General features: G+C 46.4%; 3 protein-coding genes across 4 annotated transcripts in view; 2 read left to right on the top strand and 1 right to left on the bottom strand.

Moving 5' to 3' along the window:
- The first annotated feature begins 873 nt into the window (after positions 1–873).
- LOC311106040 (WD repeat-containing protein 53-like) lies at positions 874–7,496 on the top strand. Of its 2 annotated transcripts, none has more exons than XM_084148319.1 (3): positions 874–931; positions 2,157–2,664; positions 2,764–7,496. In XM_084148319.1, exons 2-3 carry the CDS (start codon positions 2,173–2,175, stop codon positions 3,448–3,450), a joined length of 1,179 nt encoding a protein of 392 aa, XP_084004445.1. In that variant the 5' UTR covers positions 874–931; positions 2,157–2,172; the 3' UTR covers positions 3,451–7,496. The 2 variants fall into 2 exon arrangements, with proteins under 2 accessions (XP_084004445.1, XP_084004446.1); XM_084148320.1 differs by lacking the exon at positions 874–931 and adding an exon at positions 935–958.
- Positions 7,497–7,581: 85 nt separating this feature from the next.
- On the bottom strand, positions 7,582–12,161 carry LOC311106041 (signal recognition particle receptor subunit beta-like). Its single transcript, XM_084148321.1, has 7 exons — positions 11,942–12,161; positions 11,261–11,355; positions 11,069–11,146; positions 10,822–10,904; positions 10,117–10,253; positions 9,940–9,994; positions 7,582–8,359 (listed from the first exon to the last, which is right to left on the bottom strand). The coding sequence occupies exons 1-7, from the start codon at positions 12,081–12,083 to the stop codon at positions 8,149–8,151; spliced, it is 801 nt and encodes a 266-aa protein (XP_084004447.1). The 5' UTR covers positions 12,084–12,161; the 3' UTR covers positions 7,582–8,148.
- A 1,402-nt stretch (positions 12,162–13,563) lies between these two features.
- The window catches only part of LOC311105506 (uncharacterized protein), a 46,018-nt gene continuing 43,776 nt past the window's right edge, over positions 13,564–15,805 (top strand). Inside the window, exons 1-3 of the mRNA XM_084147677.1 lie at positions 13,564–13,943; positions 14,270–14,392; positions 14,510–14,613. Coding sequence (XP_084003803.1) covers positions 13,765–13,943; positions 14,270–14,392; positions 14,510–14,613 — 406 coding nt within the window. The 5' untranslated portion in view covers positions 13,564–13,764. The remainder of the gene's footprint in view (positions 13,944–14,269; positions 14,393–14,509; positions 14,614–15,805) is intronic.

Raw genomic sequence — 15,805 nt, 5'->3', positions numbered from 1 at the left:
GAGAGAGAGAGAGAGAGAGAGAGAGAGAGAGAGAGAGAGAGAGAGAGAGAGAGAGAGAGAGAGAGAGAGAGAGAGAGAGAGAGAGAGAGAGAGAGAGAGAGAGAGAGAGAGAGAGAGAGAGAGAGAGAGAGAGAGAGAGAGAGAGAGAGAGAGAGAGAGAGAGAGAGAGAGAGAGAGAGAGAGAGAGAGAGAGAGAGGAGAGAGAGAGAGAGAGAGAGAGAGAGAGAGAGAGAGAGAGAGAGAGAGAGAGAGAGAGAGAGAGAGAGAGAGAGAGAGAGACCTCTTTTAGCTCAAGTGTGCTCTCTCAAGCCCATCCCTTGGCACAAAAGGTTATAGAGTTTGAATGCCCTAGCATCTCCCCTGTGTCCTTAATCTGCTGTTGTAGCCAACTGAATTATTTCTGCCGAATAGTCTTGTATTTAGTCTGTAGAAGTTCATTACTGTTTAGTTATCTCAGAAGAATGACAGAATTCAGCAGCACCAACAAACAGTCTTCTTACATTAGAGCTGGACACAAAGCATGTTAGTTGATAACGAAAAACACTGAAAGATATCACTTTCTATGTACATTTAACGAAAAGAGGGAGGTTCTGTCAACTCTACCTGCATGATTTTAGGAGTTCACCATGTCACATTTCATTTGTATAAACCTAACCTGACACAACCTGTCAGCAAGCATAGAAATATTTACAGTCAATACTGCATTAACCTCATTTAATATCAATCCGTTTGAGGATGGTACTTGAGATAAAAAATATATATATAATAATAATAATACTGTGTTGTAGAAATGATTGTTTTTCCATTGAGGAATAGGCTTTAGGGCTTTTTTCATGCTGATGGAAGTGTCAGTTATCGACCCTCTGATGTCATCGATGTGCGACTTTGCAAGTCGTTTTCCGAACAGGGGAAGCTAACGTTCGTGTGAAAGGTAGGGAAGCTAACGTTCGTGTGAAAGGTAAAGTGGAAACATCACATGTACTGAACGTTTATTTCATTTAGTGGTGCTGTGTTAAGCTATGTCATGACAGCTGTGATTTCATATGAGTTATTATCAAATATTTCGACATTGACATCAAGATAAACTGTTTTGATAGTTGAGTTGACATGCTAATTTAGCTAGCATAGCTTCAGCGTTCTATGGTAAACACACATGGTCCTTTGCTAGATTGAACTTCTGTCCCATTAAATAAATAAAAAGACAACATCCAAATGTAAACGTTTATTATTAATATCATGACTATTTATAGGGCTAGCAGTTACTGTAGCTACAGATTGTAACACCAGATAATGTGATTTAACAAAGATGTGTGTTATCCATTACAGGGAGTTGAAGGTTAAGTAGGTCGCCTGGAGACCCGACGTTGAATTCTATGTCAGGTAGAAATGAGGATTTGAATAAGGAAAGTTAACTCTCACGACCTCTATAATAATATAATAATAATAATAATAATAATATGCCATTTAGCAGACGCTTTTATCCAAAGCGACTTACAGTCATGTGTGCATACATTTTTGTGTATGGGTGGTCCCGGGGATCGAACCCACTACCCTGGCGTTACAAGCGCCATGCTCTACCAATTGAGCTACAGAGGACCAAGCCAGAATGTTGAATGAAATTATATTGGAACGTACTTTTCCGGTTATCTGTGCTGGTTGGTCCATTTTAGGGTAGTAATGTGAGACAATATATCCACAGGAAAGTAGAATTACATAAACGTTTCAAAGCACTGGTAACGTTAACAATAGTGCATTCAGATTTCTATCACCTGAAACATGAGCACAAGATTAAAAAAAAAAATACATGCACGAGATGCATGCATACAAACCGAACTCGTGCACGTGTTTACATGGGTCTGAGCATGCTTCAGGTGATAGAAATCTGAATGCAATTTTGTGTATGGTTACCTAGAAACAAGGAGTGGCTCAACTTACCCTTTGGCTCAACAGTACCCCACTCTCCCCAAACTCCCAGTCATGGATTCCAAAAATATTTGGTTCAATTATAATATCTGGTGTAATAATCTGTAGCTACCAGTTACTGGTGTACCTGTATTCCTTTACAGCCAGCTATGTACAGGATCATGTCACTGTTAGCAAAAGATACCAGCTTGACTAAGACTCACTTATGTAGTATTTATTCTGCTTTACCTCAGGTGTGCCAATGTGATCATGGCCAGCAGGCAGTGGTGTGAGGGCCACTCCACCCCCGTGCTGTGTGTGGGGGCCTCTGGGGGTCCGGAGGGTCTCCTAGCCTCTGGCTCTGAGGAGGGTGAGGTGACAGTGTGGAACCAGGAGGGAGCGGTGTTAGCTAGTCTCCGTCTGCCCAGCGGGGATGATGTGACCAGCGCTGTGTTCTCGCCGGTAACTCCAGGCCTGTTGTATGTATCCCACGGGGAGATGGTGAGCGTACTGGACCCTCGTAGCCTGAAGGGGGCAGTAGAGGAGCTTCAGGGTGCGGGAGAGGAGGAGATCAACTCTCTGGCTCTGAATGAAATGGGCTCGGCTCTGGCCGTGGCTGATGACTCAGGGGCGGTGAGGGTGCTAGAGCTGCCGGGGGGCAAAGTAAACAGGACGCTCCGCAGACACACCAACATCGTCTCATCTGTGGCTTTCCGCCCTCTCAGGCCCAACAACCTGGTCTCAGCCGGACTTGACATGCAGGTGAGACGACTGGAGATGGAGAAAGAAAGGGAGGCTTGAGAGTACCCTGTTTGACTAAGTAAGCATGTCCTGACCCCTTCTGGCCCCAATCTCTTGCAGGTGATGTTGTGGAACCTACAGAAGACCCGCCCCCTCTGGACCCTCAACCTGCAGGAAGTGGCTGAGGAAGAGGAGGACCATCAGCAGAAGGCCGGTCAGCTCTTCAACCCACCTCTGGCGCACTGCGTCTCTGTGGCAACCTGTGGGAACGTTTTGGCCTGCGCCGCCGAGAACGGACGTGTGCACCTGATGCGGGTCGGCAGTGGCTCCAGACTGGACCAGCAGGGGTCCATCAAGGCCCACAGCCAGGGAGCCTCACAGGCCCACTTCCTCAGCTTCTTACCCCACCCATACTGGCTGGCCACTGGGGGCAATGACGGCATGGTGGCCCTCTGGGACCTCAGTCAGAACCCAGTAGTTACTGTTGAGGATAAGGGCAAGCCACAAGCAGTGCCAGCCCACCGCAGGAGACCCAAGGCCAGTGCTAAAGCCAAACTCCAGTCCCAGGCCAAGCCTAAGTCCCAGCCTAAAGCCCTGCAGGCAAAGGAGGAGGAAGAGGTGGAGGAGGGCAGCAGTGCGGATCAGTCACCAGGCACAGAGGAGGCCCTGAAGTCAGGACCTAAACTCCGCTTCAGCCATGGGGACAAGGTGAACTGGGTGTGTCCCACTCTGCTGAGAGGAGAGCCCAGCCTGGTGGTGGCTGACCAGAGCCCTAACCTGTCTGTCTACTCTCTGGCTGGTCTATAGCCTTAACCTGTCTGTCTGCTCTCTGGCTGGTCTATAGCCCTAACCTGTCTGTCTGCTCTCTGGCTGGTCTATAGCCCTAACCTGTCTGTCTGCTCTCTGTCTGGTCTATAGCACTAACCTGTCTGTCTACTGGCTGGTCTATAGCCCTAACCTGTCTGTCTGCTCTCTGGCTGGTCTATAGCCCTAACCTGTCTGTCTGCTCTCTGTCTGGTCTATAGCACTAACCTGTCTGTCTACTGGCTGGTCTATAGCCCTAACCTGTCTGTCTACTCTCTGGCTGGTCTATAGCCCTAACCTGTCTGTCTGCTCTCTGGCTGGTCTATAGCCCTAACCTGTCTGTCTGCTCTCTGTCTGGTCTATAGCACTAACCTGTCTGTCTACTGGCTGGTCTATAGCCCTAACCTGTCTGTCTGCTCTCTGGCTGGTCTATAGCCCTAACCTGTCTGTCTGCTCTCTGGCTGGTCTATAGCCCTAACCTGTCTGTCTACTCTCTGGCTGGTCTATAGCCCTAACCTGTCTGTCTGCTCTCTGGCTGGTCTATAGCCCTAACCTGTCTGTCTACTCTCTGGCTGGTCTATAGCCCTAACCTGTCTGTCTGCTCTCTGGCTGGTCTATAGCCCTAACCTGTCTGTCTGCTCTCTGGCTGGTCTATAGCCCTAACCTGTCTGTCTGCTCTCTGGCCCTAACCTGTCTGTCTACTCTCTGGCTGGTCTATAGCCCTAACCTGTCTGTCTATAGCCCTAACCTGTCTGTCTGCTCTCTGGCTGGTCTATAGCCCTAACCTGTCTGTCTGCTCTCTGGCTGGTCTATAGCCCTAACCTGTCTGTCTGCTCTCTGGCTGGTCTATAGCCCTAACCTGTCTGTCTGCTCTCTGGCTGGTCTATAGCCCTAACCTGTCTGTCTGCTCTCTGGCTGGTCTATAGCCCTAACCTGTCTGTCTGCTCTCTGGCTGTAGTAATATACAGACTGCCTTACCTTGTATTAGTTAGTTGTTTAAGGCGCCCTCCTTCCACTGAGTTTTGCTCACTGAGCGATAGTGTCATCAGCCTGTCTGTGTAATAGGACTGGCTGCCTGATCTGACAGAACCTTCTGATAGGACTGGCTGCCTGATCTGACAGAACCTTCTGATAGGACTGGCTGCCTGATCTGACAGGTCCATCTGATAGGACTGGCTGCCTGATCTGACAGAACCTTCTGATAGGACTGGCTGCCTGATCTGACAGAACCTTCTGATAGGACTGGCTGCCTGATCTGACAGGTCCATCTGATAGGACTGGCTGCCTGATCTGACAGAACCTTCTGATAGGACTGGCTGCCTGATCTGACAGGTCCATCTGATAGGACTGGCTGCCTGATCTGACAGGTCCATCTGATAGGACTGGCTGCCTGATCTGACAGGTCCATCTGATAGGACTGGCTGCCTGATCTGACAGAACCTTCTGATAGGACTGGCTGCCTGATCTGACAGGTCCATCTGATAGGACTGGCTGCCTGATCTGACAGGTCCATCTGATAGGACTGGCTGCCTGATCTGACAGAACCTTCTCTAACCAGAGGCAGCCACCTAAAGGTGGACTGAACAATGTCTTTATCAGCAGGGTTCTCCCCTACAAGGACTGAAACACCATAACAAACACAGTGGGGTGAAGACGGATGCAGATGTTTGATCAACTCACCCATGAGAAGACTGCCGTGTCAGGGCTCGGCAGATGTTACTGTTGTCACGGTGCTAGCTTTAGCAGCTTCCTCCCTCAACTTGCCTCTGATTGGACTTACACCAGTGTTTCCCAACTCCAGTCCTCAATTACCCACAACACTACACATGTGTATTGTAACCCTGGACAAGCACACCCGATTCCTCTTGTCAACTAATCATCAAGCCCTCAATGAGCTGAATGAGGTCTGTTTTTCAGGGCTACATCAAAAATGTGTACGTGTGGGGGGGTACTGGAGGACCAGAGTTGGGTAACACTGACTTATACCAAGGTCCTCTGCTTTGCAAACACACCTGACCCCCTCGCTTGACAATGTACAAACCAGATGCGCCACTGAAAATGATCTGATTCAATGGCGCCGTTGACACTTATTTTAAGCTGTGGGTGAGTTTATCCAGGAAACAATCTCACTCCATTAGACACTAGTCTTGTTGCTGGTAAAACTATATTGGTTGGTGTGATAGGATATTTGTCATCAGTTTACTACAATGGAGCTAATTACAAATATGCTGAGTGGAGTTTTTGCTGAATGTATATATGTACAAACACTATATATACAAAAGTATGTGGACATCCATTCAAATTATTGGATTTGGCTACTTCAGCCGCACCTGTTGCTGACAGATGTATAAAACCGAGCACAAAGCCATGCAACCTCCATAGACAAACATTGGCGGTAGAATGGCCTTACTGAAGAGTTCAGTGACTTTCAACGTGGCACCGTCATAGGATGCCACCTTTCCAACAAGTCAGTTCGTTAAATTTCTGCCCTGCTAAAGATGCCATGGCCGAGCAGCCGCACACAAGCCTAAGATCACCGTGCGCAATGCCAAGCGTCAGCTGGAGTGGTGTAAAGCTCGCCGCCATTGGACTCTGGAGCAGTGGAAACGCGTTCTCTGGAGTGATGAATCACGGCTTCACCATCTGGCAGTCCGACGGACTAATCTGAGTTTGGCGGATGCCAGGAGAACGCTACCTGCCCCAATGCATAGTGCCAACTGTAAAGTTTGGTGGAGGATGAATAATGGTCTGGGGCTGTTTTTCATGGTTCGGGCTAGGCCCCTTAGTTCCAGTGAAGGGAAATCTTAACGCTACAGCATTCAATGCCATTCTAGACGATTCTGTGCTGCCAACTGTGGCAACAGTTTGGGGAAGGCCCTTTTCTGTTTCAGCATGACAATGCCCCCCGTGCTCAAAGCGAGGTCCATACAGAATTGGTTTGTCGAGATCGGTGTGGAAGAACTTGACTGGCCTGCACAGAGCCCCCTGACCTCAACCCCATCGAACACCTTTGGGATGAATTGGTTACGCCGACTGCGAGCCAGGCCTAATCGCCCAACCTCACTAATGCTCGTTGCTGAATGGAAGCAAGTCCCCACAGCAATGTTCCAACATCTAGAGGAAAGCCTTCCCAAAAGAGTGGAGGCTGTTATAGCAGCAAAGGGGGGGACCAACTCCATATTAATACCCATGATTTTGGAATGAGATGTTTGACGAGCAGGTGTCCACATACTTTTGGTCATGTAGTGTATATACACTGAGTGTACAAAACATTAGGAACACCTGCTCTTTCCATGACAGACTGACCAGGTGAAAGCTACGATAACTTATTGATGTCACTTGGTTAAATCCACTTCAAATCAGTGTAGATGAAGGGGAGGAGACCGGTTAAAGAAGGAAGCCTTAAGACATGAATTGTGTATGTGCGCCATTCAGAGGGTGAATGGGCAAGACAAAATATTTAAGTGCCTTTGAACGGGGTATGGTAGTAGGTGCCAGGTACACCGGTTCGTGTCAAGAACTACAACACTGTTGGGTTTTTCATTCAACAGTTTTCCTTATATCAAGAATGGTCCACCACCCAAAGGACATCCAGCCAACTTGACACAACTGTGTGGGAAGCATTGGAGTCAACATGGGGCCAGCATCCCTGTGGAATGCTTTCGACACCTTGTAGAGTCCATACCCCGACGAATTGAGGCTGTTCTGAGGGCAAACGGGAGGTATTAGGAAGGTGTTCCTAATGTTTGGTATACTCAGTGTATTGCTAGCCATTGCGGTTTTTAAAGGCAACTTCTGATTGAGCCGACATATGCAGCGTTTTACCGTGAACGGGATCTCTGCAAATGCCAGAACATAGCCTTTAAAAGCCACAATGCCCATAACCTAAAATCGGATTGAATCTCAAATCTCACTGTATTTTTCATACAATCGAGTCAATATCACTCAAGATGTCAGCAGCTAGGTGAGGATGTATAAGGGAGTCATAACAGGTCAAAACAACTGTAGGCTTGATTTTTGCCAATTAAAAGGTTTTGCAGTGTGTATGACTCAAACTTGTCAGTAGGCTATTCTTTCACACCTTTGGTGACACAATGGGTACGATGTTGCCCTCACCAACCACATATCCCCAAATATGTAAACAGATTTTATTTAAAAAGTTGAATAAGACAAAACATAACTGAACCATTCCAGAAAGGAACCAATGCTGATTTTGCAATACAAACTGTTGTAATCTAATGGAGAAATCTGATGCCTCATCTGAGGTGGGTTCAGTAAATATCTCTTCACAGGATATCATGATTGACAGGGAGGTTTCAAATGCTGATGAGGAAAAAAAACAAATAGACAAAGATAATACAAATAGATGTTGACATTGTTTCATAGCAGTGGGTGAGAGTATCCACTATGAAAAGGACGGGTCATCTGCTAGAAACAAAGTAACACCTGCTAGAGACGAGCAAAGCATGTTGAAATTAGACCTTTCTGCAAATTGGCATTCACTACATCAGGTGCCACTGCTGACCTTGTGATGTCAGCACAAGACGTTATTCACTTCCGTGGTGTTGAGTCGAGTCCTGAAGACCGACTGAGATACCTGATATGCTGAGAGTCCTTGGCCTATTCCCCATAGTGCACCACGCAAGGGCTCTTGGCCAAAGTAGTGCGCTAAATGGGAGATAGTGACGAGACCCAGCCGTCTCACAGCTTGGCCAGGCTCTTCTCAAGGCTGGCGATGTCTGCCTCCCCGTCCTCCCCCTTGCTGCCGCGGGCACTGCACTCCAGGAACTCCACCTTCATTGGCAGCTGGCTGAACTCAAAGTCCTTGCCCTTCTTCCCCAGGTGCACGCTGGCCCCCGCAGACCCGTCCTGGGCGCTCAGAGCAGCCGACCGTGTCACTCTCAGAGTGTTCCTGAGGGGAAACGGGACAGGTTGGGATCAATTCATTCTGTAGAATCACACTTCCATTTACATTATGGCTGTGACTTTCTCAGTAAGAAAATACTTTTTCCATGGCAAAAATGAAAACACACCAAATGAGTCGGTCCTTAAAATCCTGCTGTATGTAAAATATTGTGTGCGGTTTTCCTAAAGAAGTTAAATCTGCTTCGTGTTTTGTTTCGTTGCCATGGTACTAACGAGTGTCGTGAGACTGGTATCATCCCGGCCCTAGTGTTGATGTTGGTAACAGGAGGATTATCTACATCTCTTTCTCTACTGGTATCATCCCGGCCCTAGTGTTGATGTTGGTAACAGGAGGATTATCTACATCTCTTTCTCTACTGGTATCATCCCGGCCCTAGTGTTGATGTTGGTAACAGGAGGATTATCTACATCTCTTTCTCTACTGGTATCATCCCGGCCCTAGTGTTGATGTTGGTAACAGGAGGATTATCTACATCTCTTTCTCTACTGGTATCATCCCGGCCCTAGTGTTGATGTTGGTAACAGGAGGATTATCTACATCTCTTTCTCTACTGGTATCATCCCGGCCCTAGTGTTGATGTTGGTAACAGGAGGATTACCTACATCTCTTTCTCTACTGGTATCATCCCAGCCCTAGTGTTGATGTTGGTAACAGGAGGATTACCTACATCTCTTTCTCTACTGGTATCATCCCGGCCCTAGTGTTGATGTTGGTAACAGGAGGATTACCTACATCTCTTTCTCTACTGGTATCATCCCGGCCCTAGTGTTGATGTTGGTAACAGGAGGATTATCTACATCTCTTTCTCTACTGGTATCATCCCGGCCCTAGTGTTGATGTTGGTAACAGGAGGATTATCTACATCTCTTTCTCTACTGGTATCATCCCGGCCCTAGTGTTGATGTTGGTAACAGGAGGATTACCTACATCTCTTTCTCTACTGGTATCATCCCGGCCCTAGTGTTGATGTTGGTAACAGGAGGATTACCTACATCTCTTTCTCTACTGGTATCATCCCGGCCCTAGTGTTGATGTTGGTAACAGGAGGATTATCTACATCTCTTTCTCTACTGGTATCATCCCGGCCCTAGTGTTGATAACAGGATTACCTACATCTCTTTCTCTACTGGTATCATCCCGGCCCTAGTGTTGATGTTGGTAACAGGAGGATTATCTACATCTCTTTCTCTACTGGTATCATCCCAGCCCTAGTGTTGATGTTGGTAACAGGAGGATTATCTACATCTCTTTCTCTACTGGTATCATCCCAGCCCTAGTGTTGATGTTGGTAACAGGAGGATTATCTACATCTCTTTCTCTACTGGTATCATCCCGGCCCTAGTGTTGATGTTGGTAACAGGATTACCTACATCTCTTTCTCTACTGGTATCATCCCAGCCCTAGTGTTGATGTTGGTAACAGGAGGATTATCTACATCTCTTTCTCTACTGGTATCATCCCGGCCCTAGTGTTGATGTTGGTAACAGGAGGATTATCTACATCTCTTTCTCTACTGGTATCATCCCGGCCCTAGTGTTGATGTTGGTAACAGGAGGATTACCTACATCTCTTTCTCCAGCTGCTGCCGAATCAGTTTAGCAGATTTTGCCATGGTGATATCTAGAGACGGAAAATATATTAAGTAACACTACTTTCAAAATCAGTAAATCATTAACACATAGCGTCATCCTGGGGAGGTTTTTGTAGATGGAGGGGGATGGTTGAAAAGTGTGATATGTCACCTTGCTTGTTGCAGGCCACTATCAGAGAGGGGACATTCCTGGACACAGCACTGTCAGTCAACAGGAAGTACAGGAACTCAGCCACGTCTCTCACTTCCTTCTGGAAGATGGCACTGTCCACCACAAACACCATGGCTCTGCAGTCAGAGACAGAGGAGAGAACAAAAGTGATATTATAGACCTCCCCTGAAAACCTGAAATACAAGCACCATATTATAGACCTCCCCTGAACACCTTAGACCTGAAATACAAGCACCATATTATTTGTGTTTATTATGGATCCCCATTAGTTCCTGCCAAGGCAGCAGCCACTCTTCCTGGGGTCCAGCAAAATAAAGGCAGTTATATACAAATTTAAAAAACATTACAATACATTTCACAACACATTAAGTGTGTGCCCTCAGGCCCCTACTCTACAACACAAAATCCATGTGTACGTGTGTGTATTGCATATGTTATGTGTGTGTACAGTGTGTCTCTTCACAGTCCCCGCTGTTCCATAAGGTGTATTTTTAAAATCAGGTTTTACTGCATGCATGAGTTACTTGATGTGGAATAGAGTTCCATGTAGTCATGGCTCTATGTAGTACTGTGCGCCTCCCATGGTCTGTTCTGGATTTGGGGATTGTGAAGAGACCTCTGGTGGCATGTCTTACATAAGTTATAGACCTCCCCTGAACACAAACGCCTTCCATCTTTACTCACCTGGCGGCTGACTTGAACTTCTCCACATACTGAGGCCGGAGACTGTCATGTCCAGGCAGGTCAACCAGGGTCCAGCTGCTGCCCTGCACACAGCGAGGGTGGACATGGGGACAGTCAAGCCAGTGTGTGACACATTTGACAAATGCATTTGTCATATAATGAAAAAAATTTATATTTACAAAAATCTACAGTTCCAGATCCATTCCTGATCCTTCAACCCACTCCCTCACCACAGTAGTTTCCTCACCCTCTCGTTCTTGGCTTTGTAGGGGGCACTGCTGTCTGTGATCGAGGTCTGGGTCTTCTTGAACTTTCCTGACAACAACTGCAAACATTTACATGCAACAATGAACATCCATCAGTGTCACAACTTCTGCCATCTGTAAACTTATGCAAATAGTTGGAATGGACATGCCATATGTTGCACTGATGTACTCACTCGACTAAAGAGAAGGGTCTTTCCAGAATCGCTGAGACCAACCAGCAGCACAGCACTTTGGACAGTTTTGCTGCTTATGAAGTACTTCAACAACACTGAAATGTAAACCAATCATAAGACGGTTTGGTTTTAGCTACCATACAAAGCTGCCAACATAGCAGACGAGCACCTGACAAACAGCGTAACTAGTACAGTAACGTTAACTAGATAGATCACTAGTGACCACAGTTGGTAACTGGCAAGCTAACTACCCGAACCTTTGATAGCAGGCTTGATAAAAAGACGAAAAGCTTGTTTGAAAATCTCACAGCATAGAAAGCCAGCAGGCTGAAATACAAGCACCATATTATAGACCTCCCCAGGCTAGCGACACCTCAAATACGGATTTACACTCACTTTGTTCCCGAGGATGTGAGGCCTCGCTAGAGAGTCGCTAGCTAACGGGAGTGGTTCCCAACTCCGGTCCTCGAGTACCTCCAACAGTACACATTTGTATTGTAGCCCCGGACAAAGACACCTGATTGAACTTGTCAACTAATCATCAGGCCCTCGATGAGTTGAATGAGGTATGTTTGTCCGGGGCTAGAACAAAATGGTGTGCTGTTGGGGTTCCTGAAGGACTGGAGTTGGGGAACACTGAGTTAAACGTGAGCTGGAATGAGTTTAGCTAGTTAAACTTACCAAAAGTGATGACAACAACAGCCAAAGAAACAATAATTCCGACAATAAATATGGGGTCTTGGTCTTCCAACACCTTCCGTAAAGAGTCTAAATAAGGTTGAAAGGGATTTTCTCCCGCTTCCACGTCTATTTTCTCCTCCATACTGATGCCAGCCTCTGTAGCTATATCTGAGCTGTCACTTCACTGAGGATACGTGTACTTTCTTCTCAGTCTTCTTCTTCTTCGGGATTAGGTTGGCGGATTGCATCTTCTAAGGTGCGTACACTGCCACCTGCTGTACTGGAGTGTGAGGCCAGTCACATCCTACCTACGTTACATTTTCTTCATTAGTCCTGTTCCTCTAAGAACGTGAAATAGAGCCCTAGACACCACTTTCCTCCCCCCCACTGCACCACCCAAACCCCAACCCACTCCAGCATCTCTAACCCTTTCACACAATCTCTCCCTATCTACCTCATACAGTTCACAAAATATCAACACATGCTCTACCGTTTCCTCCACTAAACGCTCATCACACAGACCCGTGTTTTTTTGACTCTGTACTCCTCAACACATTGACTCTGTACTCCTCAACACATTGACTCTGTACCCCTCCCATCGTTAACACTAATCCCGTTATCCATCAATTCTTCAACTATACTCCCATTTATCTTTATGCGTACTTCCCCAGAGTTCATTATGGGCATTAAAATCACCACACCATATTACTTTCCTACACCTACACGTCCTATCAACCCCTTCTAACTGTGCTAACATGAGCGGTTTGTAGGGGTTATAGAAGTTAAATATTACAATGTTATCCCTATTCCTACATATTTATATTCCCACACATTCCATTTCCTGTCTCTCCAATACTGTGTAAGCCATAGCACAACCCCCACCTGACCGCTCCACTCTATATGAACTGAATCCCGGAATCACAAACTTCGGTTGACTTTCTTCTTTTGTGGAGCGATGGGTAACGGTGCTTCGAGGGTGACTGTTGTCGATATGTGCAGAGGGTCCCTGGTTCAAGCCCAGGTTGGGGCGAGGAGAGGGACGGAAGCAAAACTTTTACACATGTACCATAACATATTAGCAAAGATACGTCCAAAATGCTTAGGCCGACATTAATTCCAAAATTCATTGGAATAAATTCAGATTAAACGCATTGATATTGTAAAAAAAAATTGTACCGGCAGGCATGTTTTTATTAAGCTAGATATTCATACATAGGCCTAACAATTTTAATTGTTTCTGTTTTATAAAAAATTTAAGAGTTTTTGCTACCAAATATATATGATGAAAATGTTCTGGCAATTTAGGCTAGAAAAGAGCACATAGAACTATAACAATTTTTTGCCGTTGTGGATGTGACAGGTTCTGCATGTCCTTATAATCATGGGATTAAGTGAAATGGTTTTTAAATTCCTTGCGATTTAACCTAAACATGAGAAGCAGCGGCTTTGAGACAGAGAGAGATAGACGGTGCTCAGTTGTGCTTTTCTACCTCATAAACTTCTGCGCGCTTTTTACGCGCACGGTGGGAAGCTAATTAAAGTGGATATCTGACTCCTTCATCCTCGCAGGGGGTCAAACGTCAGAGTATTGTTTAAAACGCAGATTATTCCATGGGCATGGTGTGATTCATTTGACTTGAGTTTTTGGGTTAAAGCACTCTGTCTTGTAGTCACTCTGCACCCTGAGGAACCCATGAGCGCTTACTGTACAGTGATTTTTTGGAAAGCAATCTCCCCCCATCTGGCAAAGAAGGGTTTCAAACGCACGTTTTCAAAACTCAACGAAAGCCCTACAACAAGTAGCACTTTGGAACTCTGTGGAGATGGCATTGGCAATGGCATCGCTCTCGTCCACTTTGTGCATAACATGGATATGTCTGATCTGTCATTCGATGGGAACGGGATTTATTTACCAGTTTCCCGGCGTGACTGTACAACGTGTCAACTCTGAGCAGAGCGTGAGCACCGGTTCACCAGGCAGCGGATCAAACACCCAGCTCAGGTGAGTGCGTCATTACGGACAGAGAGGATCTATAGCGGGGATGGTCAGGGTTTGCCAAATAACATCATTTATTTACAATGTCACCATATGAAGGGTAATGTCAAATGTTTGACTATTGATGATCCGCCCTATGGGGAAAGGGGCAAGAGGTGATGCTTTCTATTACTGTATGATTGACATCTCCTACAGTTGGTAAAGAGATAGATTATTGGAATGAGGGAGAAGGTTTTGGAGTGTTTGAGAACCTTACTAAAATGGTAGTAGTCAATGTGACCTGTGTTAGATGTTAAGATAACAAGATCCATATGGTCTGTCTGTGATTACAGGAACTGGTGCCAGTTCACAGTGTCGAGGACGGTGACATGCCAGGTGCGCAATGGGACAGAGACCACAGTCCAGAGAGTTTTCCAGGGCTGCCGCTGGCCAGGACCCTGCTCCAAACTCATCAGGTAGGACTGGACCAGACCACCCCAGAGTCCTGTTTTGATATAAATGCTGTCTTATAGTGTATATAGCAGTACTAGTGATGATGATGATGTTCCTGTGTTGACCCTGTGCTCTGTCAGCTATAGGACCATGGTCAGGCCGTCTTACAAGGTGGCGTATCGGCAGGTCACTGCTCTGGAGTGGAGGTGCTGTCCTGGGTTTGTAGGAGATGAATGTCGAGAAGGTGAGCATTCACACAAGAGAATAATACCCTCTATCTTTCTCCACACTAATGTAAACCCATATAACCCTCTATCTTTCGTCACCCTAATGTAAACCCATATAATCAGTGATTATAAAAAAGATGGGTATACTCTGATCGCCGGTCACAGTGAAAAGTAACGCTCCCTATACTTTTTTGCATTTTTCTGCAAAAGGTGGATACATTGTTTTTACTTACCCTCTACCTTTCTCCTTTTGAGGGAGTACTGAGGGAGTACTGTAACTATGATGAACTGCTGGTTGATATACTGCCACAGTACTGTAACTATGATGAACTGCTGGTTGATATACTGCCACAGTACTGTAACTATGATGAACTGCTGGTTGATATACTGCCAGCGTACTGTAGGTATTTTAGTTTGGGAGCTTTAATGCGTGTTGAATTAAGGTTAGGACACAGGAGCCTGATTACATTTAGGAACATGTTCCACAATAAAAGGGAAGATGAAAGGGATGCTGTGGCTCTGCGGTTGTGTACCTGCTCATCAGGGCCTTTAATCAACTCTATGAAACATATAACAGCAGGGTAGAGAGTCTTGTAAAGCGTGAGGCGGTAGGGAGGCAGCCCAGTAAAGAGAGAGTTTAGACTGGGGGGAACCACTAGACTCTCAGCCCAGTAAAGAGAGAGGTTACACTGGGGGGAACCACTAGACTCCCAGCCCAGTAAAGAGAGAGTTTAGACTGGGGGGGAACCACTAGACTCCCAGCCCAGTAAAGAGAGAGTTTAGACTGGGGGGGAACCACTAGACTCCCAGCCCAGTAAAGAGAGAGGTTGGACTGGGGGGAACCACTAGACTCCCAGCCCAGTAAAGAGAGAGTTTAGACTGGGGGGGAACCACTAGACTCCCAGCCCAGTAAAGAGAGAGTTTAGACTGGGGGGGAACCACTAGACTCCCAGCCCAGTAAAGAGAGAGGTTGGACTGGGGGGAACCACTAGACTCCCAGCCCAGTAAAGAGAGAGGTTGGACTCGGGGGGCCAGATGATGTGTGGATGTTTTGGCTGTGAAGCAGTCTGAGCAGTCTGTAATTGTAGTGTCCTGGCCAGACAGTCTGGATGGTGAACTGATGAACCGTTGCATTCTGAGAGCACGAGAGAATGACAGAGTGTGTGTGCGTGTGTGTGTGTGTGTGTGTGAGAGAGAGAGAGCATGAGA

The sequence above is a fragment of the Coregonus lavaretus genome (genome assembly GCF_964263955.1).
Source record: "Coregonus lavaretus genome assembly, chromosome: 30".
Taxonomy (NCBI): domain Eukaryota; kingdom Metazoa; phylum Chordata; class Actinopteri; order Salmoniformes; family Salmonidae; genus Coregonus; species Coregonus lavaretus.
The sequence above is the reverse complement of the archived record's forward strand: the minus strand, read 5'-3'. Positions and strand labels throughout refer to the sequence as shown.